General features: G+C 41.0%; 1 protein-coding gene across 2 annotated transcripts in view; it reads right to left on the bottom strand.

Annotated features, from left to right (window-relative positions):
• The window catches only part of LOC144685898 (BTB/POZ domain-containing protein KCTD16-like), a 246,942-nt gene that overhangs the window by 130,600 nt on the left and 93,813 nt on the right, over positions 1-22,529 (bottom strand). The window contains exon 2 of one of the 2 annotated variants that reach the window (XM_078550911.1): positions 12,576-15,315. The exons of the other annotated variant lie outside the window; for it this stretch is intronic. Within the exon in view, the coding sequence (XP_078407037.1) occupies positions 15,284-15,315 (32 nt within the window). The 3' untranslated portion in view covers positions 12,576-15,283. Of the gene's footprint in view, positions 1-12,575; positions 15,316-22,529 lie in introns of those variants that run through there. 2 annotated transcript variants of the gene reach the window in all.

Genomic DNA, 22,529 nt, shown 5'->3' with positions numbered 1-22,529 from the left:
GTCTTGATTGATCTGCAAGTGATTTCAGTCTTGATTATATGAAATATTGTATATAATATATTCATAGTAGTTCTAAGTTGCTCTACCAAGCCTATTTTAAAAAAAATATTCAATCTCAGAATATTGATGGTGCTGTCAAGGCCAGCATTTATTGTTCAACCCTAATTTCTTGACAAGCTGGTGGGGGTGGGCCTTCTTCTTGATCCCAATAGCTTAATGAAACTGGATAGCTTTCTAAAACAAAAACGGTGAGGAGAGGGTCAAGGGCCGCCCAAGGGCCTAAACACTCTTTTCAAGTGAGGTAGCGTTTCACTTGCACTTCCCTCAACTTAGTCTACTGCATTCGTTGCTCCCAATGCGGTTTCCTCTACATTGGAGAGACCAAACGCAGACTGGGTGACCGCTTTGCAGAACACCTTCGGTCTGTCCGCAAGCATTAGCCAGACCTCCCTGTCGCTTGCCATTTCAACACTCCACCCTGCTCTCATGCCCACATGTCCGTCCTTGGCTTGCTGCATTGTTCCAGTGAAGCTCAACGCAAACTGGAGGAACAGCACCTAATCTTCCGACTAGGCACTTTACAGCCTTCCAGACTGAATATTGAGTTCAACAATTTTAGATCATGAACTCTCTCCTCCATCCCCACCCCCTTTCCGTTTTTCCTCCTCCTTTTTGTTTTTTCCAATAATTTATATAGATTTTTCTTTTCCCACCTATTTCCATTATTTTTAAATGTATTTCCATCCATTGTTTTATCTCTACCTTTTAGCCTTCTTAGATTCCTTCACCCCACCCCACTCCCACTAGAGCTATCTGTACCTTGCTCGTCCTGCTTTCAACCCTTAATTAGCACATTCCTTTAGATAATATCACCACCCTCAACACCTCTTTGTCCTTTTGTCTGTGACATCTTTTGGTTATCTCCACCTATCACTGGCCCTCTATCCAGCTCTACTTGTCCCAACCCCCACCACCCCACTTAAACCAGCTTATATTTCACTCCTTTCCTATTTTTACTTAGTTCTGTTGAAGGGTCATGAGGACTCAAAACGTCAACTGTGCTCTTCTCCACCAATGCTGCCAGACCTGCTGAGTTTTTCCAGGTATTTTTGTTTTTGTTTTTGTTTTGGATTTCCAGCATCCGCAGTTCTTTGCTTTTATCTCTGGATAGCTTTCTATGTCACTCCAGAGGGCACTTAAGAAGCAACCTAAATTTGGCTGAATTTAATTGCATCATTCTTGTGCTGATAACTGATACAAAGCAGAGTCAAAACCTGCACAAAGTAAGCTGCTTATGCGCCATCTATATTTTTTAACCCTGTTTTGATCTGTGTCTCCCTCAGGGTTCAGATCTGGCCTTTGATTTAAACTGCAGAAGGATCACAAAGGGCCCTGCCCCAGTTCATTTCTCCTTTGCTCTCCCATCATCTATTCAGTTTCGAATAGGGGCCAGATTTTTATGGAGGAGGCAGGAGGGGCAAGTTGGGTAACTTCCCAACCCAGCAAACCCATCTCCATAAAAATGCCTCTGCCCATCATATTCAGAGAGGAAGGGGTAGGATGGAGTTTGGTCAACCATCTCGGTGGCAGGTCCGAGGTGACAACGGAGGTGAGCGTTTTGCCAGGTGGCCCACTAGAAAGCCCTCTTCCATTTACTAGGATATCAGCCCAGTTTTAATTATGAATGTCAGGCCTTCAAATTCTCACCCCTCCCCCTAATCCACGCCATATGCCCCTCATATTCCTCATGCTCACAGAGCTCTATAATCAATCACTGCAGTAAAAATATAGATACCTTTCAATGCAGCATCTAATTATTGAAACTGAAAGAACAATTTTTTTTTGTATTTCAAAGCCTGTGAATGAAAGAATTCCAGAAGCAGGTGACTGTTCTTTTTTGGTTCCCCATTTGGGGACTAGGATTCTTCTATGATTCACGCCTCCTCTAAGAGGTTGTGAACCATGTCTACTTACTGAAGGGGGCCAACTCTATTAAAATTGTGGGGGGTGTGGGTGGGGATTTTACCCCACAATGGTGCCAGCGTGTTTCATAACTGTACGTAAGCAACGTGCACCTGGCGAGCTGCACTTCACTTGGGGCTTTGAGGTTTGTTTGCCTACTTTGCTTCAGGCAACACTTGCAGTCAGCAGTGCCAGGCTTTACAGACAGCGCCACATCATTTTTAGGAGGGCTCACAGGGGGCTCGCTACCTACCAGATGAGCAGTAGGGTAGGGGTGACTTCTGAACAGCTACAGGACTAGGATTTGCTTGGGGAAGGGGGTTATCCCAGGATGTGTGGGGGGCACAAGTCGATCTGTGCAAATGGCCTCAAGATGGTGAGGGCTGAGGAGGCAGTCTCCAGAGGAGATTAGGCCAGATGGAGATGTGATAGTGTGTGTGAGAGGGTAAGTGATGATGTCCCTTGAGCTGGCAGTGAGTGAGATGCCAGTGAATGTGTGATGGGCTTGACTGTGTGAGTTTAGAGTGATGAGATGTTTGCCTTACCCTGGCAGCACAAATGAGAACATTCATCCTCTTATCTGCATTGGATGGTCAGCCTCTTGTCAGGAATATATAATAATTTTCATAATGTTATTGGAATGTATTGCAAAGTAGAGTAATAGTGAGGTCTGTGTCTATAGGTCTGTGTGTGTGTGTGTGCATATGTGTGCGTGTGTATGCGTGTGCGTGTGTGTGTTTGCGTGGGACTTGATTGAATTAAAGACAGCTTGTCTGAAGGCTTTGATGTAAGAAGAGAAGCTAGGTTTGAAATGCTAAATAGGTTAACATAGGTGAAGTTTTAGAATGTGAGGTGTAAAGAAAACATTTGCATTTTTAAATAAACAAGAGTAGCTTGAATTCAAAAGAGAGGGTGAAATGTTACACCTAGCCAGAAGGAGTTAAGAAACAGTATGCTTATTTTTCCCAGTGATTACTGGTAAAGTTAGTACTGCGATAGATTTTTATTATTAGAGAGGTAAAATCTAAAGACATAGAGAAACAATGGAAATTTGCATTCAAAGGGGAAAATTTGTACAAATCGAGAGAATGCTATGTGTAAGGGCAGGCATTTTAAGATCTAAAACAAGTGTGAAAATCCTCCAGCATCTAAGCCTCAAGCTGCTGTCTACAAAGAACTAAAGTTAAGAAAACTCACTTTGAATTCAACTGTTCAGGGTATCGTGTTACTTTGCCTGGGTATTTTAAAATCTATGTTTTACTGTTGCCTAAACGGAGGTGTAACTGAGAGTTAGATTAATCAGGGGAGTTAGGAGTTATCATAATAGTAATTTGTAGACTTATGTATGTGCTTAAAATCATTTCTTCTATTAATAAATGTTTAATTTAGTTTTGTAAAAAAGACCCTCTAAGACTCGGTAGATTTATTTCTACGGAATTCAAGGCACGCATCTCGAAATAAATATACAGGTTGCAAACTAGTTGTGGCAGTTGTTTCAAGTTTTCCTTTGGGAGCTGAGCAGCTCAGCATTTACCATCAGCTGTACCATAACAAAATTGGGGGCTTTTTGTGGGAGATATCTGAAATTCCTTGACTGGTTTGGAGTTGGTGAATCTTAAGGTTATGAGTACGAGAAGCACTTCTGAATTCAGGAGTTGGTGTGAGATATTTTTAAAGTGTTGAGACTGCAAAAATGGCTGTATCCATGGCTAAAACTTTTTTGGAAGTAGAGGATATAACTCTGATCGGGTTACAAAAAGTATCTAAGGGTAAGTTAATAGAGTTGGCGGATAAGTTGCAGTTGAGGTTACCCATAGGGGCAAAGAAAGCAGATACAGTTGAAGTGATAGCACAGCATTTAAAGTTGGAAGGGATACCTGACACTAGTGAGCCACAGCTGGAGGTAGCAAGACTTCAGTTGGAAAGGAAGAGGCTTGAGTTTGAACAAGCAAAGGAACTGAGAAAACTTGAATTGGAGGCAAATGAAAAGGGAAAAGAATTGGAAATGAAAAAAACTGGAACTAGAAGCAGCAGAAAAAGGGAAAAAGAGAGATTATTTCAAAAAGAAATGGAAATGAGGAAACTTGATCTCCAGAGGGAAAAGTTAGCAATGGAAGAGAGAAGGAAGGAAAGTGACAGAGAGTACCAGCTTAAAAAGCTGGATTTTAAAAAGGAGACATCAGGTGCTGAAGAAAGTTCTTATGATGAGAAAACCTTTAACCTAAAACCCAGTGGGGAGATGTTTCAATTTGTACGAGCTCTTCCAAAGTTTGAGGAAGATATGTTGAATCATTCTTTATCTCATTTGAGAAGGTAGCTAAACAGATCAAATGACCACAGGAAAACTGGACATTGTTGTTACAATCCAGGTTGGTGGGTAGAGCGCATGAGATTTATGCTTCTTTGTCAGAAGAAATGTTGGTGAATTATGATGCAGTAAAAAAGGATATTTTGATGGTTCCTGAAATGTACAGACAGAAATTTAGGAATATGAGAAAGCAGCCTGGGCAAACTTATACTGAGTTTGAAAGAGTAAAACAAAGTAATTCTGACCATTGAATACGGGCATTAAAGATAGAGATGACATATGCAGCTCTTAGAGAGGTAATTCTTTTGGAAGAATTTAAGGATTCAATTCCTTTGGTAGTGAGAACTCATGCGGAGGAACAGAGGGTTGATTCTGTAAGACAAGCAGCAGAGATAGCTGATGATTATGAGTTAGTTCATAGAGCTAAACCTTTCTTTTGTCACCCTTTTAAATCGGAGAAGGATAGAAGGTGGGAAGGTTGAGGGATGTGTCACTAAACCGGGGGCCTGCAGTTTTCTAGCCTTTCGGGGCCATGTCTTCTTTGCAGCAGTCCTGGGCTGGAAGCACTGAGAGGTGTGCGCGCAGCTGCGCTTTAAATGTGGTTCTTGGCGTGATGAAGCAATGAGGTAATGGCCTGATGGGCGAATCAGAGCCCGCCCACCATGGAAACGGTATGTTTCCCAGGAATGCATGATTAATGAGATGGTATTGGCACAATATGGTGTGAGAAGCCATCATTGCAGTCAGTGGGTAAAACGTCCTTTTTCCTCGCTCACTACTGCATTTGGTGCAAATCTGGGATGATTCCACCCTACATTTTTAACTATTTACATCACATTTCTGAAATTTCCTCTCACAGCTACAGATTCTACCCAACTCCTGCTCTTCCCCCTCCCTAAGTCACTGTTATAAGGGATTCTGTCTCCCACAGTGTTTTTGGCTCTTAGGGAACAAGTCTGGGAGACATGGGAACTTTATTCTTTTCCTTGGAGGACATCATCATCAGCAAATTGGGACAGCAAATTCCCAGTGTTGCTAGAAATCAGAGTGTAGACTTCAGGACTGCTGAGCTGTAATGGCAATGGATCCTTTACAACGAAAAACTGATGCAAGAGGAAAGACTGAAGGACATCAACCTTTGGACTCACTTGAACTAGAAGAGAAGAAATTAGGACTCTTTCAGGAATGATCTATTCCCACGAGGCACACTGGGGAAAGACATGAGAAGACGAAGGATCTTCAACTCCAATGAAGATTCTCACAGCCATCTCATTCACAGCTCCATTGAAGATCTGAGATTCTATCAAATCTGGATGACGAGAAGAAAAACAACAAAGTTCCTGTATGCATTTCAGGAAAAGAAGAAGAGATGATTTCCTGATGACATTTTGGAAATAGTTTTTTCTTTCTGTAGGCAGTGGTAACAGTACCAGACTCTTCTCCCTGTGAGGCTGCTCCACAATGGGCAATGAGAAGAATTTTTCAGGATATGAAGATAAGACAACACCATTTTCTAAAATGAAATGAATTCCTAACATGAAATGAAGACGAGTTTCCTGTAGACAAATTTCCTGAAGAGGGATCTCCTGGAGAGGCATTTCCTGTACAGGATTCTGAAGCTTTTGAAATTCTGAAAATTCTGCCCCGGGTTCAGTGCTGAGGAGCAGCTCTAGTTGGAAGAAGATTTTCAGCCGGGCCTGAAGTATGGACATCAATTTACTTTCACCCCTGGAAATAGGTGCTACCAACTCTTTGGCAGTGTGATCCTCCATTGACTCTGACACAGAATCAAGCAAGTCATTCTCCCTGGAAGGCTCTTCATTGTCACCCAGCGATAGACTAGGGGCAGCATCGTTGGCTCGGTGAGTGGGGGCAGGGCCCACTCGCCACAGTGTAAAATGACATGCAGTGACGTCAGCCGTGCATCCCGACATCACTGCGCATCATTTAGATATTGCGTACGGCAGGAGTGCGCCGGAGGCGGCTGCACACCCACCAAACTGTCAAAGGCCTATTAAGGCCATTAAAAAACCAATTAAACTTGTTAGCAATGCTGCCCATCCAGCCTTAAGGTTGGCAGACAGGTGTAGAGCCCAGACGGCCTTCGCATTTTTCATGGAACCTCATCCACATTTCACATGAGGGGACATGTCCTTAAAATTTTTTTTTACCTTTAATCAATGTTTTATAAGTGAAAGAAATCTCCCTGAGGCACAGAGGTCTGTGCCTCAGGGAGATTTTCAAGCGCTCACTCATGTGCATGTGCAAAGTTCATGCTCGCCCTCCTCCTCTCCCCCCCCCACCCACCCACACAGGCAGCGCTCAGCGCTGCCACTCTCATTTCACACTAAGCGGGCCTTAATTGGCCCGCCAGCGTGAAATCACCATTTGGCCTTGATCGCGGATAGCGGTCAGTTTCCCAACCACCCCGCCCGCCAATCCCGCCTAACATGGGTTAAATTCTGCCCTTTATATGGTACGTCTGTCGATTGGAATGGTGGACCAACCTCTAGGATCTCTTCCTCCAGCAGATCACTCAGTGCTGCAACGGCCTCTTCCTCATTACTTTCTTCAGGAAAGAGCCAGCTCAGGTCCAACAGGTCTTCATGCAAGTGGTCACTGTCTGCACCTGTATCTGCCACTTCTGGCGTAGCTTCATAAAGAACTGAGAGATCCATGACCTCAATATCCGCCCGGGGTCTAGTGGATGGTGTCTCTGTTGAATAGGAAGGAAATCACTGCTCAATGAATAAACCTCCTCAGCTGCTATTAGCTAAAATTCCACTGGTTCTTCATAAAAGTTTGAAGATTGTTCCATGAAAGGCATCAGGTTGTTCAAATGCTGGTCATCATCTGTTTTTTTTCCAGGACTCTAATAGTACACCACTCAACAAGGATGTGCAGTGATTGTGAACAATATAGAGAGAATCTACAATCTGTCACCTCTTGTAGCAAAGAGGAGCAACGATGCTGCCTTTTGTCGGATGGTTTGTGCTACCTGGACCTTGCGATTTGATATCTACCCCAGCTAACCAAGTCATGTAGAGCCTCAGAGGCACGTCAGATTAGAGCCTGATTTAGCGCTCAGAGTTTGGCCTGTTTCGCGTGCTGGACCTCGTGACCTAAAGTGACGTCATCTTTGGTCTGCAGAAAGTCAGAGAGGTTTTCATCCTGGATGCCCATGACAATGCATTCATGGATGAACTTGTTGTAACTGCAATAGCTAGCCAGGCGATATAAGTCAGTGAGAAATAATTAAACTGACTCCCCTGGTCATTGTGACCTTTGGTTAAAATGTGCTTACTCTATCAATAAGTTTCACTTCAGACTAAAATACACATCAAAGGCCTTGCTAATGATGTCAAAGTCCACAGTGGACTCCTCCACCCCGCTTCAGGAGAATGTCATCCACTACTCGACCCACCGCATAAAGAAATAAACTGACGATGCTGCTGTTCTTTAGCGTACAATCCCAATGCTGCCCGTTATCAAAGGACGTCCCTCTTCCATAATTCCCACTTTCGGCCTTTGTGTGGGCCCTCCAGACATTCAAATCCAGGGGTGGGGTAGGGGCAGTGACTGCTCACTGGGTACAGATATCATTACCTCTCTCCAGTTTGCCTCCTCCTTCAGTAGGGTTGTAAGTACAAACCGCTACCAAGTTTTTCTTCACTCTTTTGCCGTGGTTATGCTGATGGCGCCAATCTCTGGCTAGATTGGTGCCACCACTGCTGCTACCATGTTATGCCCTGCCACCGTGATCTATCTGTTGGCTCTTGGCAAGGTTCTTGGTTATGGGTAGGCATGACCTATGTTCCTTAGACAGATTGTGGTCTTACTCTGGTACTTACTTTAAACGTGTTTATTAACACTATATATAAACAGGTTAGAGAGTAGGTATGTTGCTTCTAAGTAAAGAGTGTTCCATCCTCTCTCAAGAGAGTCTAGTACATGACTGTCTGATATCACTGATACATCATAGTCTACATCATTCATTAGCATCTCTATTCTATTAACCCATTATACTATAAGCATGAGGCCCAGGCACTTTCAGCTTCCAACAGAATTTCCACCTGACTGCCAGATTGGCAGATTGCCATTTGGCAGTCCTTCCAATTGATGCACATAAATTTCCGGTGTGCTTTGTAAACTCTATTAGAAACAATTATGCACCAGTGGCATCCCAGGGGATCACATTCCTGGAGATCCGGTGTAAGGATTCTTGGACTTGACAAAGAAATTTGACGAGAGACAGATCGATTTGGGTGCAGGTTGGCAGGCAGGGGCCATAAAGTTTGGTGTCACGGCAGCAGCACTACACCCACCATCTGCTCGCACACCCCAGCTGCCTTGGGTATTTTACTTGCCCTCGGGGAGGTGTCAGGGGGCCAGCTCAACCAAGGGCCAATTGAGCCCCTAAAGTAGCCACTTAATCACCACAATTAAAAGCCTCCTCACCACCACTGCTGGGATTTTACACCAGGGGAGGGTGCCAGCACAAGTGTCCAGGCTGCCCAGTAAACCTGGCGGGCCTTGTGGCTGGGCCAGACAACCTGTGCCCATCGGAAGCGTCCCCTCAAAGCTACTTCGCTTCCCCCCTCCCACCGTCAATCCCAACCACTCACCCCTCTCACTGGGTCCAGCTGTTAGGCCATGGCAAGACCCTGGACTTAACTGTAAATATGGGCTCCTTGCTGCCTGTCTTTGGGGACTTCCTGCACTCCCGTGTGTGGCCACCGCTCCCCGTTGCACTCCTAGGCCAAGAACTTTTGGCTATTTAATTGGTCAGCAGTTCTTGGATGCAGGGCTTCCTCTTTGATGGGGATGGAAGGCCGGCATCACGCGAATTAAAGGCCCATCAGCCGTTAAATGGCTCTGGGGCAAAATGGCCAAGTGCAGGTGCGTTTGCCACCAGCTTTTACCTTACAGAGCAGGAACCCTGCCCTCACCACATAAAATTCAGCTCTAAGTTTCTGCCGTGGGACTTGACCCTTCTAACCCAGAGGCAAGATTGCTAACATTAACTGCAGTATAAATAATTAATCAATATGCACTGGCCCATTATATGTAGGTATCGATCTGTTCAGAATAATGAATAATCCATGTGCCCTTTAGCACATTCTTGGCACCAGTATCAGACATTAACATCAATTTCCTTAGAACAGACACAATTCTGAATGTAATTATTTTTTATTTTTTATTTTTTATTCACCTTGTCAGAAGAGAGGATATAAGTATATAGTTCAGTAAAATTAAGAGAATTACTTGGAGAATCAATTTAGGAAAGTAATTACATTTTAAATCAAGTTCCCATTTTTTTCTGCTTTTGGGCATTTCAAACAATTACAGATGCTAAACTATGTGTCACGCAAGATTTCAGATTATATCAGGTAGAGTTATTTACTCCACCTAAAAAAAAATCAATCAGACTATTAAATCCACTATCTGCTTGAAAATTGTTGATGGGTTTAACCTTCTTGAAATGATGAATACAAGGTTGTTATGCTTCTACACTGATTCATACTTTGCATTGTTTGGTGTCTCAAATAATTTAGGTGACTCCTTACTTAATGGCCCTGATATTAATATGAAGATGACCTCTGAGCTGGGGGTGGAGGTGGAATTGTATGAGTGAAATTTACTGCATCTATCAGGTGACATGACCTTTACTCACTCATCATATGTCTGTTTCTCTCCCAACACCGCCCCCACCCCACCCCACTTCCCCCCAGGCACAAAGCACAAAGGAGAAGGAAAGGACTGGAGACTGACCACCAAAAGTTGTGCAGCTCACAGATGAAGAGGAGGAGGCCATGGGTGTAAGTGGTACACTGGCATCCCTGATAAATGAAGATAGAGAAAGACAGGGAACTTGCAGATAGTCAGTGACAGAATTACAAATCTCTCTGACACACATGCTGACATTATTTCATCAATAATCGAATCCTGAGAAGCTTGAGTACGGTGATTGTCAAGATCATTACTTTTCCAGGTCTCAATTATATGATTTTCTTATGTCTGCCTGGCCTTCATGCATAGAACAATAACCTGCGAACATGTTTGACGACACTTCTTCAGGGGCAGTCACAGGATGTACAGCCAGGCATCAGCGCAAATACTCAAACTTCCAGTGAGTTCACTTAGACGGCTAAGTTGCTTTTTCATCTCATGTTTCACAATTCGCAAGTGAGCACGAGCAGACGCTAGTGACAGGGGCACCTGGGAAGAACCTATGTTGGTGTGGGGTCAATGCTCTCCAAGTTCTGCTCAGCTGGATAAAGATTCTGAACCGCAGTGGCTATCTTTGAGGAGGAGGATATGAGAGGTGCATCATCAGCTTAGCCAGGTACTGACAGGCGTGCTATGCACTTTCTCCACAATAGCAGAGAGGATGATGGGGCCAAAATCGATCGTGAGTGGGTTAGTGGAACAGGGAATTGCAAGAATATCTGCCATGGAGGGAATGGTCACCACCATGGAGGTCAAGCATGGTCCTCAAACGAGTCCATGGAGACCTTGACCTCAACAGTACAGCTGTCTGCTGACCTAAACAGGATAAGAGATACCATGGGCAGAATTTTACAGTCCCCTGCTGGTGGGTTTGCAGGCAGGTGGGCCCACAAAATTCTCTGGGTAGCCTCAGTCTGCAGAATCACTGCTATTCCAAGAGGTCAAAGAAACTGACCCCGTGTCTGTAGACCCTGTGATGTGGGTAGCGTCTCCTGCGACCTCGCTGTTTCTCCTGTGCATCTCCCTCCTTTGTACAAGCTGATCCAATCACCGCACATCATCGGTGCCGGAATTAATGATAGTCTTCCTCTTCTGATGTGTTATCAGACACAGTTATTTTGCCTCCCATCCTGATCTTAGCGCTTTGAAATCCAAGGTTGGCAAAGGCTGTGTCCATGCAAATACTCTCTGCCAAATGTTTGCCAGAGGAAACTGAGACACCAGCATTAAGTGAGCTTTTATGCAGATGGGAAAATGACACGATTAAATACCCACCTGAACTGACTTACTCTATTCTCAAGGTTGTTAATCTATGAAGATAAAGCAACATTTTGTCCGCAAAATATTTGTAGGTGGTCTGTAGTGAATATAGCTATGGTTGAAATAGGAAGAGAGCTGTATCATTTTACACAAGGGATGCAGTAAGTTTCCTAGTGCAAAACTGATCATCAAAGACCTTTCAAAAACAAATACTACAAAAATCTTCACCTCTTTTTTAAATTTCACTACAGGCACATTGAGAAGTCAGCATACAAGTGCTGAGGATGTGAACTGTATTACTTTCATGAGAAAGTTTGCACCATTTTTATATATGTTAACATCCATTACAAAAATAGGACGATTTACATTTCAAGAACTTCCTTAACATATGTACCTTCATGCACCTTGATACTTTGAGTTGAACTTTGAAAATCAAAGCTGCCACTGTACAGTTTGCTTCATATCTTATGCTCCCAATTTCATCTGAATCATCAGGACAAGGCACAGATTGCACATCATGGGGACAGAACTAAAGGGGAATTCCTGTAATTGTTTCTGGCCTGCTTAAGTTTTACTCTGTTTTCAAATTTATTTTCTTACGGTTTAAATCTTTCTCGTTACTTTGAAGGATTTTTTTTTTACTTTCTCCTCTCTTTCGCCTCTTAAATTTCCTTCCTAAAATTATCATTTTCACCTTCCTTTCAGACCTTCAGATTTGTGTCAGAATAGGCAGACCAAGGATCGCAGTGAAGATGATGATACTGGGACAATGTTTCAACATAACAGAAGGAATGCACAAAACTCAACATAATCATGACATAAAGTAAAGGAGGAAATATGAAGTATGGTTAGATAAAGAATGGGGAGGGGTGTTGAGTGATAATGCTTTGGTAAATGACAGATGAAAAACAAACCGTGCAGCGCCATGAAAAACAAAGGGCACAGGAATCAAGACATCCTCATTGTGGGCCAACCACATAGTTTATTAAAAAGGAACTAGCTCATAGTAAAATTAATGCACCATACAAACTGCATATTACAAATTAACCAAAATTGATCTTATCATCTCAATATTATCACTTCCCACCCCGCAAAATATGAAGCAATTCTACTAACTCTGAAAAATATTGCTAGCAGTAGTCTACAAGTACATATTCACATAGCTCCTTATATATATATAACTAAGGTTGTTTTACGCAACATTCATTAACAACTGTGAGACAAGAAACATTGAAAAAGAACTTCTAGTGCATTACCACCTTTCAAGCATATAGCATAACAGAAACACTCAAGACCATATATAACTTCTAGAACCAGTATTTGTCCGATTGGCCGAAAATAAAACCTGATTACAAAAGCAAATGCCATTTAGGCCTGACACATATTACAGTAGTTGTGTTTTAATTTGCAGGTAATAGCTTTCCTTTCTTAATAGAACACATCGAGGGGGAGAAGCTCATTTGCATAGCACTGTTTTTAGACTTACGTTGATTCCTTGGGAGCAGGCTGTTATCATTGAAGAAAGCCACATAGGCTATGCAGATAGTGGCTGTGGCACTGCCTGCCATTGGGGAATCAACACAAGTCTGCCAGAAGCAACGCTACTCGAACAAATTTCTTCATTTGAATGTTTTTAAGCTTAAGTGCTATAGGCATATTCCATAGTCAATTCAAAGATAAGCCAAAAATGCTTGTTAAAAGATTATCATCCCACTTCAATAGATAAGAGATTCAAAACACATACACTGTGATTAGGAAGGATCTTTTGATGCACTAAAAGTAATAAATTCACTCAAGCAAATAAATCCATGGCATGATTTGGGAAACATGAGAATATTAAACATTATCCCCTCTACATTTTGCTTTTGTTTCTTATAATCGTACTTTGAACCTGGTGACACTCCCTTTCTATTACATGTGAGAAAGTAAACCTCTTTGACTGATCAGAAAAGTTTCACATGCTTGTTTGTTATCACTCTTTCTATAGCTCTCATTTATGTCCCATGATGTTAGAATTTTATTGAAAACACAGACCTATTCAAAAGTCACATTTTTAAATTAAAAGATTGACCAGGCAACTAGACTTATTCAAACAGTACCAATTCTGAAATATTGCAAGCACTGCATCCAAAACTTTATTCAAAGCTCCAATCCTAATTCATTGCATTAGTGTTACATTTTCAAATAAGAAGGTATATTATGCTTTAAGAGTCAGACTTGCATTGATGGATTTAATTTACTTCATTCAGGATCAGTCTGAAGGGGCTTGCGTAATATCTGCTGCCTAGATTTCTGAACTAAAAGGCCTACACTGAGCTTATTTTCTACTTTTTCACTGTATCTCTGTGTTGACTAATAATAAAATCTTTTCAAAAGCAGGTAGACAATGTTATTGCATGTTAATGCATGCTGCTAAATGGGAAGAACATACATTTTTAAAGCTGAAACATACCAGACTGTTTTTAGAAAAAGAACATCTTAAACCCAGTTGCCCAACAACTTTAAATTGTACAGATGAGGTATTATCACCGTAGATCAAACACTCCAGGGGCCAAAGTAGGTGTCCGTTAAATTCCAGAAAAGAGAGTGTAAGAAAGTTTACTTTAAGAAGTGAAGTCATTTCTCATGCATGGCAAGCTCCCGGCAGGATTCCCACAATCAAGACAGGAGCTCACCATTGGCCCTGAGGGAAATGTTGGCAGTGCTGCAGGCAGGCTGCAGCATCACAGAGGTCACTGCCATTTGCATGCAGCAGGCAGGGAAGGAACAGCCAGCAGTAGCCCCAGCAAACAAGGTGCGGGGGGTGGTGGGGGAGTAAAGTGGTTGCCGATTGGTCTCACCTGCTTAAATTTTCCATCATTGTCAGCTGTGATCCCATTTGATTTGGGGTGAAATCCTGGAGAAAAATACAGCCCTTTAAGAGAATAAGTCTGCACAGAGAGAAATTAGCCAAACTCACCAAGGCAATCAATCGTTGGGTTGAAACCTTTCCCCCTACTGCCATTCATATCTCCCAAAGAGTAGGTTGCTGATACCATCAAGTAAGAGAGCATTCTTAAGGTGCCAGATCATGATGTAGCCTGGCATTGTTATAGTAGGGATAATCAAAAATTGATAACCCTGAACCAAACACCAGATGGAACAATAGAAATAAGTGGTCCAGTGACATGCACTCAAGCAGCAACCACTTTCTACATATCCAGAGCTGTGGCAAACCCAAAGGTCTCAGGAGGCTAAATAGGACCACTAGTATGTAAGAAAATCTAAAGTTACTATAATCAGCAGCAAAGCACTTCACTCATCCAAATCAGCACTTGTGACAAGTAGCAAGTCTGTCCAACAAGAGAAGGTTCACAGCAGGCAATTGGGGTCAACATAACTACAGCATGCACCTTTTTTGCAAGGTGCCTATTTGCACCTTACATCTACAGCTTGACATTTTAAGCATAACTTGCTAATGTGTAATGCATAAATCACAATATTTCAGTTAACATGATCTCTTTTACGTCTCTTTACATGATTCTCTTCCTGTTCCCAAATGATGGCTTTCAGTATAATTCCAGTTTTTATGTTTGTCCCACCGAGACCATGACGAGGTCCTCCAAATCCTAGGTCAGCGACAACAATCCAGTTGACCCTTCAGTTACATTCCCTTTGCTTAAGGAAATAGTCTATACAGGAGAGGAGGACACCAAAAATAACTCCAAAAGCAAACTGGGCACACAGAACAGATGTGAACGGTTCCACCACCAGACCAATCAGATGATACTAGGGATTAGGCAGAAGATGTATGCATTTAGAGTAAACATCCATCAAGAGTTTCAGGAACTCAGGGGGAAGATTCAGAAAGGATTTAAGGAGCTCAAGGGGGAAATTTGAGATCTGGCAGCATCCCACCGGAGTCCCCTGAAACTGCTAACGGCCAGTATGCAGGAGATGGTGGCCCAGATGAGAGCTCCTCCTTGTCCAGAGCTGGTGGTTAGGGCAGAGGCTGAACCAGCAGGACAATCCAGTAGTTCTGCTTCACAGGGGTGCACACAGGGTGGTTGGCAGACCTACAAAAGACAAGAGGATGGATCTGTAAACTTTGGGCAGAATACCATGAACTGTATTTGTTGTTTGTTGCACATGTTCTGCAATGCTACACAGCACTTTCTCATACCTCCAACTGTGCTGGGACAAACACTGGAGCTGATATGTATATGTATGAAGTTTTACTTTGTAGAGGAACTTTCAGTTCCTTTTGTGTTGCTTCATTTTTATGGGGATTATATTTTTTGAAGCTGAACAGTTCAGGAATGAGCTAGAAATTAATATAAGGTGACAAGAGTAAGGAGAACATGTATGTAACCAACAATATGATGGACTTGATTAATGCCTACATCACCAATACTCACTCCCTATAACTCACCACTAATTAATGCATTATGGATTAATAAACCCATGGCATTTCTAAATGACTAAAACTGATTGTCATTGTGTATTGACAACCAAGTTTCCAAACCATTCTCCTTCCGAAATCCAGCAGCATCGCATAGGCAAAGGCAATGTTCACCATTGCCAGGAGCAAGCCATAGATTCTCTCTGGGCTATATCACAAAGTATCCACTGATAAAATTAGACACTAAAAATAACTTTTTGGTAATTTCAGATATACTAATGATGAAATAAATGTTGGGTAATGGAGCAAATGAACAACAATTATTCCTAAAAAGCATTCTAAAAACCATACCACAAACCAATCACCAGCGATCTCACTGCTTTCAAACATCCAAGTCAAATGAAAGTTCGCTAGGCCATTGTCATGATTTGACCTTTAGAATTTGACTTTGGCATTGCAAATATATACACACACGGTGGTTGACAAAATGATAATATATCTAATGGTAAAAATCAGTTTATTCATTGCTTTGCAAAACACTTATTGCTATCAGGATATGAAACAAACCAAATAAAGTTTGCATTTCCTATTATGCTTTGCATTGCTGCTGGTCAGAGAGAAAACTCATCTATTCTCTTAACCAATGAAGTTAATACCAGTAGATATTTGAACACTGCAACCTTGCTAGTCAAAATCCAAAACATGTCTGTGCTAATGAAGATTTGCACTTAATTTAGAGACATTTCTGATACTTACCTTGTAACTTCATAGAATTTTTCCATTGAAAATGGAGCTTCAATCACCTTTTTTGTTGCAAATCAAGGAAATATAGGAATGTAGGACACAACTTGCCCCATTGCAACTGCTTGGGAAATGGAGTCCACAGTTTCGTAATAATTTCCAGATGGAGTCACAATATGTATTGCTCTTGATGTATATTAATCACACCTTTTTATCTCTCCTATTGCAATAATTGTTAATCACAATAATTATGATAGATCTATCAAGAACGACTATACAAGACCTTATTAGAAGGCATTTACCCAGACTAACAAGGTTACGTTTTCATGCAAACATAACACATTAATGGAATTCTGCCATATCTCACCATGAGTTGCTGGGCAAGTCTATCATGTGGTCAGTCAGGTGCTGGGCAGCCCAATACCAAAGAGGGGTAATGCAACAGGCATGGGGTTCTTATTTAAATACTTTAATTCAACATTTTAATAGTTCTGGCATGTGCCCTGGATGCCTATGGAGAAATCCAATCCAAAATGGTAGGTGATGAACTTCCAGCCCGTCATAAGCGCAGGCATCCAGCCCATAATATTGAACACTTAGATGTCACTTTTGTGCCTGGCAAACAGGCACAGTATCATCGAATTTCTAGGCAAATATGGGTGTGTGCACTGACATGCAAAAACACTTTTACATTCCATGACAAAGACATCCACATTCTTTTCAAGTGAAACATATCACAACTCTCACCACTTTCATTGAAGCACAATTCAGATATTTCTTGTATTGAGGACTGAAATGGATTTTCCACTAATAAATGATGAATTTCTAGTAAAACAAATAAATGTAAATAAATAAAAAGTAAAATTAGAAAGTTATTTGGGGGCAAAGCTGCAAATTTCCCATTTCCTAAATGCTGTAAGAGCAATGGGAATAGGTCTGATCTAATAAGGTGCTAATTTTAGAGAATGAGTTTATTTTAACTTTAATTCTTCACAGCACGTTGAAGAAACCCATTTTTCATCATTGTTACTGAAGCCTCCAACACTAATTAGAAGTTTGTTTCAAAAAAAGGCTATGAAAAAGACAAATGATTTGAACAAACCAAAATTTTGAGATTTCATTATTACTTCATAATTACTTAATACTTCATAAATTTATACATTGGATACATGTCACAAATTCATCTATACTGTTTTCATAAGATCATAGCATCATAAAAAGCTATTCACCCATTGAGCCTGCTCTGCCATTCAATAAGATCATGGCTGATCTGATTATACCCTTAACTCCACTTTCCTGCTTGTTCCCCATAACCCTTATCTCCCTTGTCGACCAAAGATCTGTCTAACTCAATCTTGAATATATTCAATCAACAAGCCTCTACTGCTCTCTGTGGAAAAGAATTTTAAAGACTAAGGGCAGTGAGGTACCATTGAAAAGAAATGGTAGTGTGGTTAAAATAAGGTCAAACTGAAAACACTATACCTGAAGAAGATAACTCATCTGTTATGGGTACTGTTATGGGTAGACCAATCATACTTAGTCATTTTATTGCAACAGTATTGAAACGTGGAGAGGAGTGGGCAGATTGATGAGGGTCAACATTTATTTCCTGCAATTGTTTAACTGGTTTCAAAACGTAATTTGGAAGCAAATCAGGTACAAGAGCCACCTTTGGATTTGAGGTCTATGCTGTCTCTTTAATTTAGTTTGATTAGCACATATTAACATTAATATGACATTATGATCTTGGTAGAGACCAGTAACGTGTTTATTTATTTATTTTTCAGAATCTGGAAACCCAGGTATTTACTAAAAGAATGAAGCCATAAGGTTCACAGTTTAAATCAAAAGAATGTTACTACACAAAAATCAAATAACATCAATACTGATAACTATACTTTATCTTAAATAGTTACATTAAAGATATTAAAAGTACAATGAACACAGATGCTTATATATTAAACCAAGCTTCTTAGCTTAAATTTCCTTCTATACCCAATTGACTTACACCCTAAATAAACTCAAGTCAGATACTTATCAGACATTGGAAGATTAACTACTTGATCTGAAGACGGTTTCAAAGATTTGTATAAGGGCTGAGATTTCTTGGGCCTTCCACTTACTTCTGGCTAGGATTTTCCTTCAAACCTCATCCAATTGTCCCACAGTTGTAGATTCCCAATTTAACACACATCAGGTCAGAAGTGTCCTGGTTCTAATATTCTTTAACTCTGCAGCTTTGCATCTAAAGCTCACTCTCTCTCTCTCGCTCTCTCTCTCTATTCTCAGGCTGGCTATCCCAGAAGTCCAACTCACTGTTAATGGAGTCCTTCAGTTACCAAGAGTTTTTGAAAACACCCTTTTAGCCAGCACATAGAATTTCAACGGAATCCTGCTAGAAAGAGATGTTCCCTGTTCTGTAGTTAGATTGTTGCAAACTAAAAACTAAAACTCTGCTTGGGACCAGAGCCACATCCACAATCTGCTCACCCCTGTAATTAACTTATTGTTTACCCTTTTTCTATTATCTCCCAGGCAGCTTGGTCATGTGATCACTTCCTGGAAGTAAAGTGCTTTACAGGAAATCTTTCACAGAAGCCTAGCTCTGAAAGGAACTATCACACAAAACATAAAATATAGGTTTTTTTTCCCCAAAAGCACATGGGACACCACAATGACAAATATTTTTTGAAACACACACTTTATAATTTATAATAGTATTTGGTTTATTTAGTTTTATGCTATTAAAGTAATAAAGTTAGTGATACACTTCCAGCTGATTTATGAAACTAACCTACAACTGACAAAACAAATATATTTTAAAAATGTTGTTAATATCTGGCCCAAGAATTTGTTTGTATTTATTAAACTATAATATATTGTGTTAGAATGGCAATTTTAAGCAGTAACACAAAAAATTACAATTACTAAAAGATGTTTTGACACTATTTAAAACCAATGTGTTTGTGCTGCCATAGAACAAGGCAGCATGGCCAATCCCTCAGGCAGTGTTATCAGTAACAAGGTTATATCAGAATGTCGAACAAATGCCAAGATGTCCATTTTGAAAACTTAATTAAAATCCCATGCACATTTCTTTCTTGTGCCTCTGGGGTTATATAAAAAAGAATGTTTATAGCAAACAATGTGGAGCAACAGACTGGCAAAATCAGTAACTCATGTTGCTACAAGGTCATCAAGGCCCAACAGAGCCATTATTTCCTAGTCTAAGTTTCAATGGTGATAAAAGAAGTATCAATTCAGGAAATTTTTTACTGCCATTGATTTCAATGGGGCAGAGAGAACTATGATAATTAATGTGATTAATATTAATGATAATTAACATTTATCACTTATGCCATAATTTGCTCTTTCCATAATGTAAAACATGCCATACAATGCAGATACACCATTACAATATCACAATTCACCAGGAAATTCCCATCCAAATATTTCTGCGTTTATTAACATTCATCATCACTAAATTCACTGATTTGTTTTTGGTTTTACTTTTACTTGGTTAAGTATTGAATGATTATTGAAAAATAAATTACAATTTAAACTTAAAAGTATGTATCAAAATAATGTAACTGCGTCCTTAAGAGCATATGCTACGTTCTTTAAGTGTTTCTTCCATCATAGTCTTTTAGACTAAGTTAATAGAAGAAAGGTTAAGTTCTGAATTACCTGGAAAAACTCAGCAGGTCTGGCAGCATCGGCGGAGAAGAAAAGAGTTGACGTTTCGAGTCCTCATGACCCTTCAGCAGAACTGAGTAAAGTTAGGAGAGGGGTGAAATATAAGCTGGTTTAAGGTGGGGGGTGGGTGGGAGGAGAGAAGTTTGGGGGGTGGCGGGAGGTGGTGGTAGTAGGGACAAGCAAGCAGTGATAGGAGCAGATAATCAAAAGATGTCACAGACAAAGGAACAAAGACGTGTTAAAGGTGGTGATATTATCTAAGAGAATGTGCTAATTAAGAATGGATGGCAGGACACTCAAGGTACAGCTCTAGTGGGGGTGGGGTGGAAAGACTGACAGGGCATTACAGGTATAGATTTAAAAATAATGGAAATAGGTGGGAAAAGAAAAATCTATATAAATTATTGGAAAAAACAAAAGGGAGGGGGAAGAAATGGAAAGGGGGTGGGGATGGGGGAGGGAGTTCAAGATCTAAAGTTGTTGAATTCAATATTCAGTCCGGAAGGCTGTAAAGTGCCTAGTCGGAAGATGAGGTACTGTTCCTCCAGTTTGCGTTGGGCTTCACTGGAACAATGCAGCAAGCCAAGGACAGACATGTGGGCAAGGGAGCAGGGTGGAGTGTTAAAATGGCAAGCGACAGGGAAGTTTGGGTCTTTCTTGCAGACAGACCGCAGGTGTTCTGCAAAGCGGTCGCCCAGTTTGCGTTTGGTCTCTCCAATGTAGAGGAGACCGCATTGGGAGCAACGAATGCAGTAGACTAAGTTGGGGGAAATGCAAGTGAAATGCTGCTTCACTTGAAAGGAGTGTTTGGGCCTTTGGACGGTGAGGAGAGAGGAAGTGAAGGGTCAGGTGTTGCATCTTAGTTTACTGCATTTCCGTTTCTTCCCCCTCCCTTTTGTTTTTTCCAATAATTTATATAGATTTTTCTTTTCCCACCTATTTCCATTATTTTTAAATCTATACCTGTAATGCCCTGTCAGTCTTTCCACCCCACCCCCACTAGAGCTGTACCTTGAGTGTCCTGCCATCCATCCTTAATTAGCACATTCTCTTAGATAATATCACCATCTTTAACACGTCTTTGTTCCTTTGTCTGTGACATCTTTTGATTATCTGCTCCTATCACTGCTTGCTTGTCCCTACTACCACCACCACCCCCCCCAAACTTCTCTCCCCCCACCCACCCCCCACCTTAAACCAGCTTATATTTCACCCCTCTCCTAACTTTACTCAGTTCTGCTGAAGGGTCATGAGGACTCGAAACGTCAACTCTTTTCTTCTCCGCCGATGCTGCCAGACCTGCTGAGTTTTTCCAGGTAATTCTGTTTTTGTTTTGGATTTCCAGCGTCCGCAATAGTTTTTTGTTTTTATAAAGGTTAAGTTCTTGCTGTTTTATGGGCTGATACTGGCATTTGAGCACCAACTTAGAGAATTTGTGTGAAAATGCTGATTGTAGAGAATAGGATTAACAATCTTTCATAGTGAATGCAGCGATTGAACAATGAGTCAGGCTGCTTGACAAAGAGAATTTTTTATTGCCCCAGTACATTTATCTTACAAGGGTACTGTCGTTGATCCCATAGGACTCATAACCAACAGCAGAACAAATGGAAAGCAATGACCAATGCACTTCTCATCTCTTTGAGGACAGCAATGCTCAAGGCTGCTAATCTGGATATGTAATTCAAAATAAAGATGAATTTCGAGGATCATTGCTGGCGCCCAATTATATGAATATTTACATATGCATTGGAATGAGCAAATATTTCAGCAGCGCTTTTAAGGAGCAAAATAGAAATGAGAAAGAAAAACTCCACGAGCTAATGCTTTCTCAATGAGGTTCAACTCCTCATTGTGTGTGTAAAGAAACTGATTAAATTATTTCCAATCTGCCAGAAATATAGTTTATCAGCTGGTGTCAAGATCTTCCTTCCATTAATGGGAATGGTGAACTCTTCATTTTGACTCTGAAGCTTTAATTTTTGGAACTAACCACAGGGTCTTTATCAGTTTGGCATTTATGGCTGATATATAGTTATTACACTTAATGCTGAAAAGTGGTGTTTCGTTTTATTCGTTCATGGGATGTGAGCGTCGCTGGCTGGGCCAGCATTTATTGCCCTTGTTCAGAGGGCATTTAAGAGTCAACCACATTGCTGTGGGTCTGGAGTCACAGGCCAGGTAAGGATGGCAGATTTCTTTCCCTAAAGAAGTGAACCAAATAACTTTTATGACAATTGTTTTGCAGTCATCATCAGACTTTTAAATGCCAGATTTTTATTGAATTCAAATTTCACCACCTGCCATGGTGGGATTTGAACCCAGGTGTCCAGAGCATTACACTAGGTCTCTAGAATACTAATCCAGTGACTATGCCACCACCTCTTCCATATACTTACTGGGAGATCACCTCAGAAATGAGAATCTAGAATATAATGTAGAATAACA

Source organism: Cetorhinus maximus, chromosome 10 (genome assembly GCF_964194155.1).
Source record: "Cetorhinus maximus chromosome 10, sCetMax3.hap1.1, whole genome shotgun sequence".
Lineage (NCBI taxonomy): Eukaryota > Metazoa > Chordata > Chondrichthyes > Lamniformes > Cetorhinidae > Cetorhinus > Cetorhinus maximus.
The sequence above is the reverse complement of the archived record's forward strand: the minus strand, read 5'-3'. Positions and strand labels throughout refer to the sequence as shown.